At 41.8% G+C, this 17907-nt stretch overlaps 1 protein-coding gene across 1 annotated transcript; it reads right to left on the bottom strand.

The window, feature by feature from the left end:
• Positions 1-4583: 4583 nt before the first annotated feature.
• On the bottom strand, positions 4584-17691 carry LOC106561464 (uncharacterized). The gene is made up of 13 exons (XM_045688355.2): positions 17626-17691; positions 14294-14378; positions 14114-14144; positions 13922-13973; positions 13603-13705; positions 13451-13470; positions 13186-13288; positions 8575-8599; positions 8372-8456; positions 8036-8127; positions 5945-5999; positions 5714-5818; positions 4584-5361 (listed from the first exon to the last, which is right to left on the bottom strand). Exons 2-12 carry the CDS (start codon positions 14375-14377, stop codon positions 5734-5736), a joined length of 735 nt encoding a protein of 244 aa, XP_045544311.1. The 5' UTR covers position 14378; positions 17626-17691; the 3' UTR covers positions 4584-5361; positions 5714-5733.
• Between the last annotated feature and the right edge of the window lie 216 nt (positions 17692-17907).

Raw genomic sequence — 17907 nt, 5'->3', positions numbered from 1 at the left:
TTGAAGCGAAAAACAGGAGGCCCGCTCAGTTACTAGGCAACCGTCGAGAGGGGACCAGCGGTTGCCAGGGGAAACGATGTCGTGGTTATGATTACATCAAATGTTTTGATTAGATGTGTATTTTGTCACATGCACAGGTTCGTTGATGTAGTTGAAGTGTACAGTGAAATACTTAAGCTCCGAGCTCCAGCGGTGTAGGTGTGAATGAAACAATAAAACAACTATGATAATATATACATATTTACAACTCTAACAATGATACATATAAATGTCCATTGGGGTGTAGGCAGGGTAATTGTACATTGTGGAGGGGGGATAAACATTTAAATGTCAATGGGGGAGCAGCCGGAAGAGGTGGGTGCGTGGGAGGTTAGGAGTGGTTAAAGAGTCGCTGTCGTGCCTTCTTCACAACTGTGTCCGTGTGATTTGACCATTTCAGCTCCTTGGAAATGTGTATGCCAAGGAACTTGAAGTTTTTGACCGTCTCCACATCGGCCATGTTGATGAGGATGGGGGCGTGCCCAGCCTGATTCCTCCTGAAGTCCACAATCAGCTCCTTTGTTTTGCTGACGTTGAGGGAGAGGTTGTTTACCTGACACCATAATGTCAGCGTTCCTACCTCATCCCTGTAGGCTGTCTAATCGTTTTTGGTAATCAAATCAAATGTTATTTGTCACATGCTCCAAATACAACAGGTGTAATACAACCTTACCGTGAAATGCTTACTTACAAGCCCTTAACCAGCAATGCAGTTCAAAAAATCTAGTTAAGAAAATATTTACCTAATAATCTCAAGTAAAAAAAATTAATGTTAAAAATAACACAATAAAATAACAATACCGAGGCTATATACAGGGGGTACCGGAACCGAGTCAATGTGCAGGGGGTACAGGTTAGTCGAGGTAATTTGTACATGTAGGTAGGGGGAAAGGGACTATGCATTGATAATAAACAGCGAGTCACAGCAGTTTAAAAACAAAGGGGGGGTTGTCAATGTAAATAGTCCGGGTGGCCTGCGATCAGGCCTACCATTGTTGTGTCGTCAGCAAACTTAATGATGCTGTTGGAGTGGTGCTTGGCCACACAGTGAACAGGAGTACAGGTGGACTGCTTAAAACATGTAGGTATTACAGACTTGGTAATCCATCTGGCCCCGCAGCCTTGTGAATGTTGACCTGTTTAAAGGTCTTGCTCACATCGGCTACGGAGAGCGTGTGTCATGTATACTCCCTCTCCGACGTTTGGTAGGCCTGCGTTACTGGGCAGCTCGCAGCTGGGTTTCCCTTTGTAGTACGTAATAGTTTGCAAGCCTTGCCACATCCGGCGAGCGTCAGTGCCAGTGGAGTAGGATTCAATCTTAGTCCTGTATTGATGCTTTGCCTGTTTGATGGTTCGTCTGAAGGCATAGCAGGATTGCTTATAAGCGTTCAGATTAGTGTCCCGCTCCTTGAAAGCGGCAACTCTAGCCTTTAGCTCGGTGCAGATGTTGCCTGTAATCCATGGCTTCTGGTTGGGATATGTACAGTGAGGGAAAAAAGTATTTGATCCCCTGCTGATTTTGTACGTTTGCCCACTGACAAAGAAATTATCAGTCTATAATTTTAATGGTAGGTTTATTTGAACAGTGAGAGACAGAATAACAACAAAAAAATCCTGACAAACGCATGTCAAAAATGTTATAAAATTGATTTGCATTTTAATGAGGGAAATAAGTATTTGACCCCCTCTCAAATCAGAAAGTTTTCTGGCTCCCAGGTGTCTTTTATACAGGTAATGACTGGGCAGGGGCGCAGCAATAGGCCCACCCACTTGGGAGCCAGGCCCAGCCAATCAGAATGAGTTTTTCCCCACAAAAGGGCTTTATTACAGACTGAAATACTTCTCAGCATCCAACCAGTATGTGGTGGTCCTGGGCTGGCGTGGTTACACGTGGTCTGCGGTTGTGAGGCCGGTTGGATGTACTGCCAAATTCTCTAAAACAACGTTGGAAGTGGGTTATGGGACATCTGTGGCATTGTGTTGCGTGACAAAACTGCACATTTTAGAGTGGCCTTTCATTGTCCCCAGCACAAGGTGCACCTGTGTAATGATCATGCTGTTTAATTAAATTATTGATATGCTACACCTGTCAGGTGGATGGATTATCTTGGCAAAGGAGAAATGCTCACTAACTGGGATGTGAAAAAATGTGTGCACAAAATTTGAGAGAAATAGGCTTTTGTTGCGTATGGAACATTTCTGGGATCTTTTATTTCAGCTCATGAAACATGCGACCAATACTTTACATGTTGTGTTAAAATTTTTGTTCAGTCTAGGTTGTGCCTTTAGATTTCGAGAAAATTAACAACTAAGGAAGAATTTTTCACTTCTCTCATTCCCTGGCCTGGTCTGCTTGGTCTGTTTCGCAAGCGTTCCCGAAGGTCTTGCGATGCTGCGCCTCTGGATTGAGAAACTCTGTGGTAAAATTATGCCAAAGCAGTGGGAATCAGTAATGAACATCCATGAGGGATTTGGAACGAAACTGGTTATGATATTGGGAACCTAAATAACTATGACACAAAGCACTTTCAGGTTCTGCAGTGGAAAATATTTTACATTGGTGTAACAAGTTACCAATCGATAGTGCAAACACATATACTGTTTTTTTTCAACTCTGTAAAGCATTGAGGCAGCTAGGGAATTTTAGAAGGGAGAACTTTTATGGGCATGTTCCCCTCTCTATGTTTTGGTTAATTACACAATCTTATTTTAAAAGGGTTCTTCGGCTTTCGCAATAGGAGAACACTTTTTGGTTCCAGTAGAACCCTTTTGGTTACCATGTAGAACTCTGTGAAAAGGGTTCTTCAAAGGGTTCTCCTATGAGGACAGCGGAAGAACCCTTTTAGGTTCTAGTTAGCACCTTTTTTTCTAAGAGCCAGGAGCATACCACCCTGCATCCCACTGCTGGCTTGCTAAGCAGGGTTGGTCCTGGATGGGAGACCAGGTGGTGTTGGAGGGCCTGTAGGAGGCACCCTTTCTCTGGTCTAAATATCCCAGGACAATGATTGGGGACATTGCCCTGTGTAGGGTGCTGTCTTTTGGATGGGATGTTAAATGGGTGTCCTGACTCTCTGTGGTCACTAAAGATCCCATGGTACTTATTGTAAGAGTAGGGGTGTTAACCCTGGTGTCCTGACTAAATTCCCAATCTGGCCCTCATACCATCATGGTCACCTAATCATCCCCATCTTACAATTGGCTCATTCATCCCTCTCCCCTGGAACTATTCGCCAGGTTGTTGATGTAAATGAGAATGTGTTCTCAGTCAACTTACCTGATAAAATAAATATGAGCGGGTTAATCTTACTCTGTCATCTTATTCTTAGAGTGATCCACCTCACTCTCCTCCTCCTGTAGCATGTGTAACCTGTTCAAGGCATGACAGGGATGAGACAGCCTTACCTCCCCTCCCACACATGTACAGGCATGGCCAGTTGTCTCTTAAACCATGACCCCAATAAATGCTACATTTAAAATGCTATACAAGTGTAGGGCAGGTGGTTGGAGATAGCCTATGCATTTGTTCTGGAGTAGGCAGGGGACTCTGAGGATGCTAAGCCTGAGTGAAAACTTACTCTGGGTCTTCGTCTTCCTCCAGAATGGCTTCCTGGCTTTGAATGGACAGTTTGATTGATTGGGCATCATGCATCTGCCTGATGGCCGTCTCAGCTGTGTGTCTGGCCACCTCCTCCTCCGTTCACACCAAATCCACACAGTCCTGGGTCATCCTGCAGAGATGTGCACATTGCTGGGATATTACTACGTCATATTAAGCTAACTTTATTTAGCCAACTTTATTTCTCATTTAACTTACTCCTTTAGACTGAAGGGAAAAAAATTCTGGTTAACCCAATGAGAAGATATGCAACTTCTGTTGGATCACCATAACCAGACAATGTGTAAAATAGTGACTGTGTGTAGGCTGCTGTGATATTCTACATAAATTACTTTGAGATATTTGATCTTGTCTGACTCCTTGCTTACCATTCCTCCATGGTAGCCATAGCTATGCCCTCAGCCTCTTTCTTGATGCTCTCTATGAAGGGTGTCCACCTGCCTGTCGGAGTCTCAGCATCCTCCAGCGATTGGGTTGTTGACTCTGGCACACTTGGAAGATTCGGTTCAGGCTCATCTGGTTTCAATGGCTGTTTTTGCTGTGCCGGCTGTGCCAGAGCCATCTCTTTTGGCTGTGTCATCTGTGTTGGCACCTCCAGATCCTTCATGTCTGCTTCTACTACTTCCTCCAGAACCAGATCCACTGCTTTGGGTCTTTTAGATACTTTAGGACAAGCAGTCATACAGTACGTCACTGTCTGTATCTGGACTGTTACAACTGATAAGACACCCAGAGTCAACATGGTAATGTGAACAATCAATTGTGTTTGATGTGTAGCATTTGATTTGGGAGGAAAATCTTTGAATCAACAATTAAAATATGACATTCTCTTATTTTATTTTTCAATTATAAGCAATATGCTTAAATGAATACTATATACAAAATGTTTTGTATGAATTTGATATCATCATCTCTTAACACGACAAAATATTTCAGATGATATCTTTATTACTTTTTAAATAATATTTCACAACACGTTATTATAATGTCAGGCATACTTTTTAGGCATGATGTCATAATTTATCAACTCATTTGTAATAACTTGACTGCCTTGACTCTGTTTGTTAAATCCTCTTTTGTGGATTTCATTCCAAAAAAAATCTATCAGATCAAAATAAACATAATTACAACCTTAGGCCACATTCATAGTTCAAGGCGATGAGAATAGGTCACAAGGGAAAACATGTACAATAGGATTAAGTTGTTTTTGTGTTAGCTTTTTAGTGCAGCAATAATCTTTACCTTCAAAAAGTAGTTTAATATGGTATATTTCATGTACAAAAACTACGAGTCACAATGTTGCCTGATAGCTCTATGTGTCTGTATGTATTTTCTTAATGCATCCAAATTACTTCAAAGATTACTACAATGAAGACAAGACCCCTTTCTTGCTACATATGGACAAGAGTTGAACAACTGACATTAACTGACAAACAGTTCATTTTATTGAACTGATATACATTGACTATACACAATTAAAATAAAACAAAAGTATCTGCATTCCATAAAGAGTAAGGTAAGTTAAACATATTTTTTAAGCGATGTCTCACAGCTGCCAGGTTGCTCAGTGGAGCTGTATAAATGTCCACAATCATCTATGTCGGTAAGTCTGTCTCTATCTCTTTGCTCTCAGTCTCAGTCTCTCTCACGGTTCCTCAGTCTTCTTTCTCCTTTTGTTTAAGGGGCTCTCAGCGCTCCCACCCCCCCTGAAACAGAAGGAGAAGATGGACTGAGTTAGGGTCTCTCTAAACCGGACCAACAGAAGGAGAGGGTTACAGTCTCTTCTGTGACTTCAACACTTTATGGAATATAGAAGAAATAGTACAAAATAAAAGAGAAATAGTAGGTCCCAAGCATACACTTACTGCATGGCATAACATCTCAATTAACCGGAATTTGTAAAAATTGCTGACGGGTCGAACTGTGTCTAACTGACTCTGTAGTGAGTCCATTGTGTGATTTTAGATCTGCTTGTATTTTGAACTGAGAATGAGGCCTCGGTTTGAAGGTAAAAGGAATAGAAAATGTGAAAAACAAACAAAAATAAATGTCACGTACCATTCGGCACAACTTCAACATCATCTCTGGATCTTGCGACAGGCTGTGGCATCATGAGGCTGTGGCATCATGAGGCCGAGGCCCGTCACGAACCAGCCGACGACACTGTGGGACACGTAGAGAAAGAAACATCTTACTAACGGGCCAAAGGGAACACAGAAACATACAGACATACAGCTGAGCCTACATTCTAATGGCTGTAGCATATTGCCGTCTGTGGGTTAAATTTACTTCGAGTTCTGTGAGTCCTCATCTCCTTTAAGGGCCTGTGGAGGTGGTGAGAGAACTGAGAGAAAATGAGAAGACAGGTGTACAACATTAGCATACACGCATAGCTAGTAGATTTGTATTATTAGGTGCAGGTTTCTTGGACACAGATTAAGACTAGTCTGGGACAGGGCCTGCAAACCATTACAGACTACAAAGGGAAGCACAGCCGAGAGCTGCCCAGTGACACAAGCCTACTGGACAAGCTAAACTACTTCTATGCTCGCTTCGAGGCAAATAACACTGAAACAAGCATGAGAGCACTAACTGTACCGGAAGACTGTGTGATCACGCTCTCCGCAGCCAATGTGAGTAAGACCTTTTGACAGGTCAACATTCACAAGGCCGCAGGGCCAGATGGATTACCAGGATGTGTACTGCGAGCATGCGCTGACCAACTAGCAAGTGTCTTCACTGACATATTCAACCTCTCCCCATCCAAGTCTGTAATACCAACATTTTAAGCAGACCACCACAGTGCCTGTGCCCAAGAACACTAAGGTAACCTGCCTAATTGACTACCGACCCGTAGCACTCACGTCTGTAGCCATGAGGTGCTTTGAAAGGCTGGTCATGGCTCACATCAACACCATTATCCCAGAAACGCTAGACCCACTCCAACTTGCATACCTCCCCAACAGATCCACAGATGATGCAGTCTCTATTGCACTCCACATTTCCCTTTCCCACCTGGACAAAAGCAACACCTATGTGAGAATGCTATTCATTGACTACAGCTCAACGTTCAAGTGCCCTCAAAGCTCATCAATAAGCTAAGGACCCTGGGACTAAACACCTCCCTCTGCAACTGGATCCTGGACTTCCTGATGGGCCGCCCCCAGGTGGTAAGGGTAGGTAACAACACATCCGCCACGCTGATCCTCAACACAGGGGCCCCTCAGGGGTGCGTGCTCAGCCCCCTCCTGTACTCCCTCTTCACTCATGACTGCACGGCCAGGCACAACTCCAACACCATCATTAAATTTGCCGGTGACACAACAGTGGTAGGCCTGATCACCAACAACGACGAGACAGCCTATAGGGAGGAGGTCAAAGACCTGGCTGTGTGGTGCCAGGACAACAACCTCTTCCTCAATGTGATCAAGACAAATGAGATGATTATGGACTACAGGAAAAAGAGGACCGAGCACGCCCCGATTCTCATCGACGGTGCTGCAGTGGAGCAGGTTGAGAGCTTCAAGTTCCTTGGTGTCCACATCACCAACAAACAAACATGGTCCAAGCACACCATGACAGTCGTGAAGAGGGCATGACAAAACCTATTTGGCATGGGTCCTCAGATCCTCAAAAGGTTCTACAGCTGCACCATCGAGAGCATCCTGACTGGTTGCATCACTGCCTGGTATGGCAGCTGTTTGGCCTCCGACCGCAAGACACTACAGAGGTTAGTGCGAACGGCCCAGTACATCACTGGGGCCAAGCTTTCTGCCATCCAGGACCTCTATACCAGGCGGTGTCAGAGGAAGGCCCTAAAAATTGTCAAAGACTCCAGCCACCCTAGTCATAGACTGTTCTCTCGGCTACCACACGGCAAGCTGTACCGGAGCGCGAAGTCTAGGTCCAAGAGGCTTCTAAACAGCTTCTACCCCCAAGCCATAAGACTCCTGAACATCTAGTCAAATGGCTACCCAGACTATTCGCATTGCCCTCCCCCCCTCCACACCACTGCCACTCTATGTTGTCATATATGCATAGTCATTTTAATTAACTCTACCTACATACTACCTCAACTAACCGGTGCCCCCGTACATTGACTCTGTACCGGCACCCCCCTGTATATATTGATATTTTTTACTGCTGCTCTTTAATTACTTGTTAGTATTATCTCTCATTCGTAATTTTTTAAACCTGTTGTATTCGGCGCATGTGACTAATACAATTGGATTTGATTTTGATTTGACTAGAAAGTTATTTCAATTGAAATCCTCCATTGAGTAGATTTCATACTCCAGGACTAGGCTTAATCTATGTCGAGGTAACTGGCCTCAAACGTATAAAGTCTGCTTCTACCTTTGTCAAGAGATGACCTCTTACCCTGGGCCTGTTGGGCCTTACTTAGGGCCTCTATGTAACCTGCAGGGAGCATCACAGGCTGAGGAATAGCATTCTTAATCCAGTTAACCACACTGCAATGCAAGACAGACGGGAAGAAAACAGATAGAGAGTAATAAAGAGATGGGGGGTAGAAGCCAAGGGGTATAGAGAGAGAGAGGGGGGGGAAGATTAGGATTAAGATACATTTTGTCAGCATGATGGGGTGAAAGTGAAGTTACTGAAGTTGAATTTGGCTGTGTATATGTGTCTGTCCTGGTGGCAGAGGAGTGGGAGAGGGCTGTACAGTGGGGGGAGGTGAGTCTCTGTGTGACTCACTTGGGAGGGAACTGTGGTATCTGATCCTCTTCCTCATATTCTGAAAACATCTCCACCACAGGTATATGTGGGAGGGGCTCTGCGTCTAGAAAGAAAATAGACCAATCAGTGACCACATCAATAGTGATTCAAAGCAGTTATAACATTTGTGACATACCGGTACACACAAATGGGATTGCTGTGTGACAAATTTAAACACATACCCGGCACATCTTTCATGTTATAAACCTGAAAAAGAGAAGTCAGCATTTTATTTACATAATGATTCACATAATGTGAATAACTCTGCATCACAAACTTTCGTTTTTTACAATGGGTATATTAAATATTTACCACATAGTTGTTTTGATAATTTTATGTTATTACATTACAATAGTTTAAAATGCTCCTCTGCTGTCAAATTATACAATTATTTTTAAATGGGCTATTTGGTTATGAAAGGGTGCTGTTTTAAAGGAATTATGAATCTATTTATATAAATTGTAAAACAATTTACAATTTGAACCGTATCTATATCTGTCAAAGTAATGCTGATAAAGTTTTCAGAAAAATGTTTTCAAACCCAAAACATCAAATCTACACTGAGTATACAAAACATTGAGAACACCTGTTCTTTCCATGATATGACTGACCAGGTGAATCCAGGTGAAAGCTATGATCCCTTATTGATGTCACTTGTTAAGCTTAAAGCCACTTCACTCAGTGTAGATGAAGGGGAGGCAACAGGTTAAATAAGGATTTTAAGCCTTGAGACAATTGAGACATGGATTGTGTATGTGTGCCATTCAAAGGGTGAAGGGGCAAGACAAAAGATTTAAGTGCCTTTGAACAGGGTATGGTAGTACGTGCCAGGCGCACCGGTTTGTGTCAAGAACTGCAACACTGCTGGGTTTTTCACGCTCAACAGTTTCCCGTGTGTATCAAAAATGGTCCACCGTCGAAAGGACATCCAGCCAACTTGACAACTGGGGGAAGCATTGGAGTCAACATGGGCCAGCATCCCTGTGAAATGCTTTCGACACCTTGTAGAGTCCATGCACCGACGAATTGAGGCTGTTCTGAGGGCAAATGGATGGGGTGCAACTAGGGCTGTGGCGGTCATGAAAATTTGTCAGCCGGTGAGTGTCAAGCAAATAACTGCCGGTCTCACAGTAATTAACCGTTAATTAGCATAAAGACGTTTGGCATCTCCTGGCTTCCACACATAGCCTACAAGCCACCAATGCAGACTTTTGGAACATCTACATTTTAAAAAGTGTAATAAATCCATTTAGTATAGCCTACACCTTCACAATAAACCCATTATTTATTTTAGACAGGTCTAAAGAAACATGATATGAAGAAAATGTAGTCAATTTCAGAAGAACAGAATAGCATACTCTGAGTTGTCCTTATGTTAGGCCCTGATATGGCTGTGCCATATGGCTGTGGACTACACTAGTTCATTTAGCAGACAAGATTTGTTTAGAATTCCGTGGCATTCTTTTTTTTATTATTTTATAGTATGAAGAATATAATTGAACATATAAAATAGAAAGGATATTTTCCCCAAACGATTTCAAAGGAAGTGCGCACATGCGACTATTCTGTGTTGAGCGGTTATGTCACGTTGTCTAATGATTGGAGACAGGCGTAGGAATACGTAATAGGGTTTTTTATTTACTCCACCCAAACAAAAGAGTGAGGTGTAAACCTCTAAATGATACACAGGACGAGGCCCGTAAAACAAGTGCACAATAACACGTAGCATGGAAGCCGATACAACAGCACAGGTACTCTCAGGACCAACGGACATGGTAACAATAACCGACAACGACAATGAGGAACAGAGGGCACATAAATAACATACTAATCAGGGGGAATGGGAACCAGGTGTGCATAATAAGACAAGACAGTCCGGGGTAGTGAATCCAGTTCAGTGACACCTAGAAAGCCGGTGACGTAGATCTCCGGAGCTGGTGAACGGAATGAGCAGCAGTACCGGGGGATCCGTGACAGGTTAACAAAGAAACTGGTCCTATATGCTTAATTTAGAGTTATTTATGCAACTTTAGTTGTGATACAAACGTTGGGCTATATGTTCTATCTACATTCTAAGGCTGCATGATGGTACTCTAATGATGATTTGAAAAAAGTTGCAAGATGCACACACTTCATCAGTCTCTCATTCACAATTTGACAAGCACTTGAAAATAATCTCACCAGACCTTGAATTTCCCAGCGGCATTCCCCTTGTGTGGCCATAATGCCCCCTAAAAAATCCATACCTTTTGCGGTCAAAGTGGCCGTTGCACCCTTTAGCTGAATATAATAGGCTAATCTTTATTCCCTCTTCCCAGCTGCGGTGCCCTGAAGCACTTCTTACTCACATGGCTCTCTCAGATGTAGTCAATGCCCGTCATGTGATCGGGTCCTACTCACAGACATTTCAGCTAAGAAGAAGGCTACAAGTGAATGAAGACAGACACATCAGAGATGCACTGTTAGAACTGTCCACATTTAGCTACTTTTAGTCAGCCAACAAGATGAGTAGGCCTAACGGACAGCAAAAGCACAAGCCTATGTCAATCTACTATCCCTCATAATACAAATGTTGACCTATTCTATTGGTCAACTTGTCCTTCTGTGCAAGAAATAAATATTCCAAACATACTATCGAACAGCTTAAAATGTTGATAAACTATTAGGCTATTTTTTCACATTATTAGAGCAGAAATGCACACACGGCAGTAGGATATAAGCGCAAATGTTCCAAAATGCAATCAAACACTGTTCTCAAAAGTGACGGCAAATGTGATTATACATGTAATGCTTTATTATAAAGATGCATTTTTATGGTGAAAATGATCTTCCCCAAACTTAAAACTCACGCCAATTAGGCTCTACAGTACACTGGTTATAAAGCGGATTAATGTGCTTAATTTTGAGAAGTTATTTGGCCACTTTAGTTGTGATACAAACCTCATCAAAACATATAGAACTATGGGCTACACGAGGTGTGCGACTATGATTTGAAAAAGCCGCAAAAAAGGTATGCACTGTTTCTTGCCTTATGCTGGGCATCATTCACAAGTGATATGCTAATATTGTCACCCATCAGACTATTCTTAATTTACTGTTGTCTTTACATATACTAAATAATATATGTGTGAAATGAGTTTTGATTTAGAAAGGACCATTATCGTGCACCTGTCTCGGAAAAGGGGCATGGGAGAAGAAGAAAAATGTAATCTATGCACTTAAATAGCGAATGGAGGATGCATATCCCGTGGTTCGTTTTCATGCAAGACAGAAGATATGCTGTACTCCTGTTGTAAAGAGAAGCAATGTGCTTAACATTAGGAAAGTTGAGAAATAAATATAGTAAGTCTAGCCAAAAGAACCGGCACCAAGTCAATGTGCGGGGGTACAGGTTAGACCTCCTCTTTTTAATAGAGGCCATCAAAACTATGTTTTCTCACGCGATTGCATAGCCTATAGAAATGTTGCACAATTTGCGCTCATGGGCTCTCATTAAGTGTTTGATGAGATTTTCAATTACATTTGCATTGATGTCAGAGAGATTAGAAGGACAATAGAGTGCTGAGTACCAGGCACTTAACAAGTCCGGTAGGCTACTAATGACCATCAGCAGCATCAGAGCTTGGAGAAGCGTAATTACTGTGACTAAACGGTCATGTGGAATTTGACTGCCATCATGATTCGTGACCACCGGTGGTGGTAATACGGTCACCATAACAGCCCAAGGTGCAACTCAATATTAGAAAGGTGTTTCTAATGTTTGGTATACTCTGTGTATTGCACGTCTGTAAGATAAAGAGTACATTTCATCAATCATTGATATAATTTGTCCTTGATTTCAACATTTTATTCTATTCTTTCATTAAAATAAGTGGTTGATGAAATGTGAAGCTTTAGAGCGAATACTATTCTGGATTGATTGCAGGTGTTTGTAAGACTACTCAGACCACTAAGGGGGTGGGTGGGTGTCCGGCCCAGATACAGCCCATTACCTAGCTGTACTTACACATGGCTCTGTGATATACTCCTCCTGCGTTTTAAGCAGATAGAGGAACATAAAGGGGAAAAGATGAATTACCGGTATTAGAAAATGAAACTCCAGCACAATGGCATTCTTGTTAGACAACTGGACTTTCTTTAACTGGACTTTTTTTGTCTAATCAGCACCACCCTGCTGATTTCCGAAAGCTGATCTAGAATACAATTCAAACTACAGTAGGCGGACCTGGGGAGAGACTGGTAAGCCATAACCACTCAATGCTTTTAAAAGGGTTCAATGCTTTTAAAACTAACAGTTGGCATACAATAAAATAAATAATTAAATCTATCCGTTAATGATGAGATAATGATGAGATGAAGTCTATAGTGTCTTAACACCCTTGATAATATCACAGATTATTTGTTTATAAACCTCTCTCATTTGTAGATCTCTGAAAGCCCTGTGAACAATTTTCTTTGATTAAGCTAGTTATTCAAAAGCCTGTTCTAACATTATAGACCATCTCCGGTTATTCATCAAGCAGGGAGCAGAACTATTTTACAAAGGGATTTTAAGTGAGAATATTGAGTTATCATGGGGAGCTATGGGTTTAATGTAGCATTATTGTAGCAATCATGTTTTAATGAAACTGGAGCACTTTTAAAGTTATTATATTGTTTAAAAGCCTTGAGGCAACCTGACAAACATGATTTTTATAATCTCTTTTTAATCTAAGAACAAAGTCTTTTAAATCATTGAGCACCATATGCTCTCCTGAAAACAAAGCTACCATGACATGATGGTGTCACCTCACCTCTGTTTCATCCTCCTCCTCTCGAATATCCTCTCTGTACTTTTCATCTGGCTGGGGTACCACTTTACTCAGTCCATCTGCAATCCACTTAATCACCCCATTCCTTTTGGAAAGAGGACTCTTCAGTCAATTTATAGAACTATCAAACTTTTTTTATTTTTGTTTTATATATTTCCACATTTCAACATACCTTGAAGTAATATACAATAAAAAAATTATACCGAATAAACCAATTCAACACAATAATAAAGTCCTCCCTTCATACCTTTCATCCTCCTGCAGTGACTGATGGATTGAAGCAGAAAGTGGAGGGAGAGAATGAAAGAGTCACACATTAACCCTTTATACAGCAACAAAACACATTCCACTGATGAAATCACAGGCTGATTGATACAGGTAGTGTTGTCTGCCACTCACCCTGGATACAGAGTTGGATCTGCTGAGGTTAGGTGTGCCTGCTGGTTGAGGAAGAGCACTTGTGAATCCATTGGAGAGCCAGGTCATCACTCCACTCTGAATACTGAGAGAGAGAGAGAGAGAGAGAGAGAGAGAGAGAGAGAGAGAGAGAGAGAGAGAGAGAGAGAGAGAGAGAGAGAGAGAGAGAGAGAGAGAGAGAGAGAGAGAGAGAGAGAGAGAGAGATTACATCAATAAAATCATCACTTTCATCATCATCATCGGTTGAATACTGTATGCAAGCAGACCAACCAGCTCACAGATCCAATTTAACACACATACCTGTTGTCCTCAGAAATATCATCTTCCTTCTGTTTGGCTGGTTTTGCCTTGACTGTTGAGAAGCATTTACATAAAACAGAAGTGAAGAAGAGGATCAACAAATTGCATAAGCAATTATAAAACACACGTATTCACAGTTACTTCATTGTGTTACAAAAGTATGATACAATGTTTGTAGAACAGGAGCATTACCTTTTTTCACTTCATCTTTAGACACATTTTTCTTTGGGAGAGAAAGATTAAGAGAGACAATCAGGTAATGTGAAAAGGACAAAAGTCAAAGAAAAAAAACTATATTTTGTAATATCATGTGAGTTTTTCAGATGTGGATGTGAGTTGATCTGTGAGCAGGCATGATTAGTGTGGTCTTACTGGTGCGGGATTGGCCGTCTCCTCTCCCAGACAACCAGGGGCGTCAGGGGGCTGAGGAACCACCTTCACCACCCAGTGAAACATCCTGAGACAAAGGCACAGACCAGGACAACAGCTCAGTAACACCTGCCGAGGTGAGCATTCCATAATATGAATAAACCAGATTTGTTACTATGGTACCTTGAGGTCAGACAGAGCCAGAATGTCTGATATGCTATAATGGAACATAAAATTATTGAAGGTTAATCTAGTCAATCCAGAGACCATACTGATTATAATAGTCACGATCACATACAGTTGAAGTTGGAAGTTTACATACACCTTAGCCAAATACATTTAAACTCAGTTTTTCACAATTCCTGACATTTAATCCAAGTAAAGATTCCCTGTCTTAGGTCAGTTAGGATCACCACTTTATTTTAAGAATGTGAAATGTCAGAATAATAGTAGAGAGAATGATTTATTTCAGCTTTTATTTCTTTCATCACATTCCCAGTGGGTCAGAAGTTTACATACACTCAATTCGTATTTGGTAGCATTGCCTTTAAAATGTTTAACTTGGGTCAAACGTTTTGGGTAGCATTCCACAAGCTTCCCACAATAAGTTGGGTGAATTCTGTCCCATTCCTCCTGACAGAGCTGGTGTAACTGAATCAGGTTTGTAGGCCTCCTTGCTCGCACACACTTTTTCAGTTCCTCCAGCATCTTCACAATGTCCTTTGCTGTTGTTCTGGGATTGATTTGCACTTTTCGCACCAAAGTACGTTCATCTCTAGGATACAGAACGCATCTCCTTCCTGAGCGGTATGACGGCTGCGTGGTTCCATGGTGTTTATACTTGCCTACTATTGTTTGTACAGATGAATGTGGTACCTTCAGGCATTTGGAAATTACTCCCAAGGATGAACCAGACTTGTGGAGGACTACAAACTTTTTTCTGAGGTCTTGGCTGATTTCGTTTGATTTCCCCATGATGGCAAGCAAAGAGGTACTGAGTTTGAAGGTAGGCCTTGAAATACATCCACATGTACACCTCCAATTGACTCAAACAATGCCAATTAGCCTATCAGAAGCTTCTAAAGCATGACATCATTTTCTGGAATTTTCCAAGCTGTTTAAAGGCAGAGTCAACTTAGTGTATGTAAACTTCTGACCTACTGGAATTGTGATACTGTGAATTATAAGTGAAATAATCTGTCTGTAAACAATTGTTGGAAAAATGACTTGTCTCATGCACAAAGTAGAAGACATTTGTGGAGTGGTTGAAAAATGAGTTTTAATGACTTCAACCTAAATGTATGTAAACTTCCGACTTCAACTGTATCTCTTAAAAAAATATAAATAAAATGTTATTAGTCACATGCGCCGAACACAACAGGTGTAGACCTTACTGTGAAATGCTTACTTACGAGCACCTAACCGACAGTGCAGTTTCAAAAAATATGGATAAGAATAAGAGATAAAAGTAACAAGTAATTAAAGAGGAGCAGTAAAAAAATAACAATATATACAGGTGGGTGCCGGTTCAGAGTCAATGTGCGGGGCACCGGTTAGTTGTGGTAGTATGTACATGTAGGTTAATTAAAGTGACTATGCATAGATGACAACAGAGAGTGGCAGTGGTGTGGAGAGGGGAGGGGGGGGGCAATGCAAATAGCCTGGGTAGCCATTTGACTAGATGTTCAGGAGTCTTATGGCTTGGGGGTAGAAGCTGTTTAGAAGCCTCTTGGACCTAGACTTCGTACTCCGGTACCGCTTACCGTGTGGTAGCAGAGAGAACAGTCTATGACTAGGGTGGCTGGAGTCTTTGACAATTTTTAGGGCCTTCCTCTGACACTGCCTGGTATAGAGGTCCTGGATGGCAGGAAGCTTGGCCCCAGTGATGTACTCGGCCGTTCGCAATATCCTCTGTAGTGCCTTGCGGTCGGAGGCCGAGCAGTTGCCATACCAGGCAGTGATGCAACCAGTCAGGATGCTCTCGATGGTGCAGCTGTAGAACCTTTTGAGGATCTGAGGACCCATGCCAAATCTTTTCAGTCTCCTGAGGGGGAATAGGTTTTGTCGTGCCCGCTTCACGACTGTCATGGTGTGCTTGGACCATGTTAGTATGTTGGTGATGTGGACATCAAGGAACTTGAAGCTCTCAACCTGCTCCACTGGAGACCCGTCGATGTGTATACTCTATATTACTAAAAACTTGCCTGTTGCCGACCCCTGATTTACAATGTCATGTCATGTCAGATCTTGTGGGGAGCTTTGACTTTGGCTCTTGCTGGCAGCAATTATGTTGTTGTGTTTTGGCCAGGTCAATAAACACTCTCCACATGCTGCTTCAAGATAAGAGTTGCCAGTGCTTGAGCCTGTGATCAAAACAGCACAGCTACTTTAATCTTTTTACGGAAATCAAGATCAATGAAGCGTCAGCCACATTGTTAGGCAAAACCTGACTTTGACTGTTAAAGAGATGTTTAAATAGAATAGCATGTTGCAGGGCATAACGTTCAACACCACTAATAAACTGCTTTAGAGGACAAGCAAGTTAACGCAGAACAGAAGATGGGAACAAGAGCAACAAAACGTATTTCATCAACAGTGAGAGAACATGCAGAAAACATCATTATCCCGGTGTGTTTCTTCTGCCTTTGGTTTGTCTCTAAAACAACCATGTGTTATGAATATAATTCAATTCAACAACAATTTATTCTGTAACATGTCATCCCATGTACAGGTCAAATGAATTAATGTTGCACCTACAAAACCTACACTCTGCCACACTAGTATACCTGTAGAGAACCTGTACATGCTGGCCATTTAATCCCAGACTAATTTCTAACCAACTTTCTCAATCCTGATAGATTATCCTTTGCCACCTGATTTTTGGCCTAATCTGAGGATCATAGCTCAAACTGTGTACCTTTGATTTCTTTGCATTGAAGCAGGCACCAGTAAATTACTATACTATAAAGTCACAAAAACACGCTCCACTGGTGCAGCCTAAACATGCTATACAAAAGCAGAGGATTTTCCCCTGCAGACAATAGTGCTAGCAGTGGTCTGTACAACCTTCTCTGTAACCAACAACCTTGCAAACAACATCAAAATGAACTATTCCAAACCTGCATTTTCTCACCTATTGCAAGTATTATAAATTTGCACAACACCACTATAACTACTCTTAAATATTAACATATACCTGTAAAATATATACACATAAGCATCACAATCTCAGTTTACAAGATCAGCACACCACAACACTGACATCTCGGCAGAAAATGTGAAAAGTGAATCCATTCAGAAATATTAGGTGAAGAGTTAGTATGAATATATCTGACCTGTATGTTCAGCGGTGGTGCAGCTGCATACCTGAGAGTGCCCAGGACGGACAGCAGTGTTCTGTCTGGATTAGGATGAAGAGAGGCTCTGCTAACGGGATTATGGCCCTGAAGGACGGCACTACTTTGCTGAGATTAGCAATAAAAACCTTAGGCCGTACATGAACCCCAAAGCCTCAGGCCCAAATTGACAAGATTCTCTGTAGAAATGTAAGCTGTTTAAATAAATGTAGTTGTTTGAGTTGCATGAATAAAATCAGGGCTCACTGAGGAATGAAGGGT

This window comes from Salmo salar, chromosome 10 (genome assembly GCF_965601325.2).
Source record: "Salmo salar chromosome 10, fSalSal1, whole genome shotgun sequence".
Classification (NCBI taxonomy): Eukaryota; Metazoa; Chordata; class Actinopteri; order Salmoniformes; family Salmonidae; genus Salmo; species Salmo salar.
Note: the sequence above shows the minus strand (reverse complement) of the source record. Positions and strands in the feature narration are given on the sequence as shown.

Coding starts and splice junctions, on each gene's coding strand:
- LOC106561464 (XM_045688355.2), bottom strand. CDS start 14,377: ATGTTTCACTGGGTGGTGAAGGTGGTTCCTCAGCCCCCTGACGCCCCT. Junction 13,706..13,921: donor GATATTTCTGAGGACAACAG/GTATGTGTGTTA, acceptor TCTCTCTCTCAG/TATTCAGAGTGGAGTGATGA. Junction 13,289..13,450: donor TCACTGCAGGAGGATGAAAG/GTATGAAGGGAG, acceptor TCTTTCCAAAAG/GAATGGGGTGATTAAGTGGA.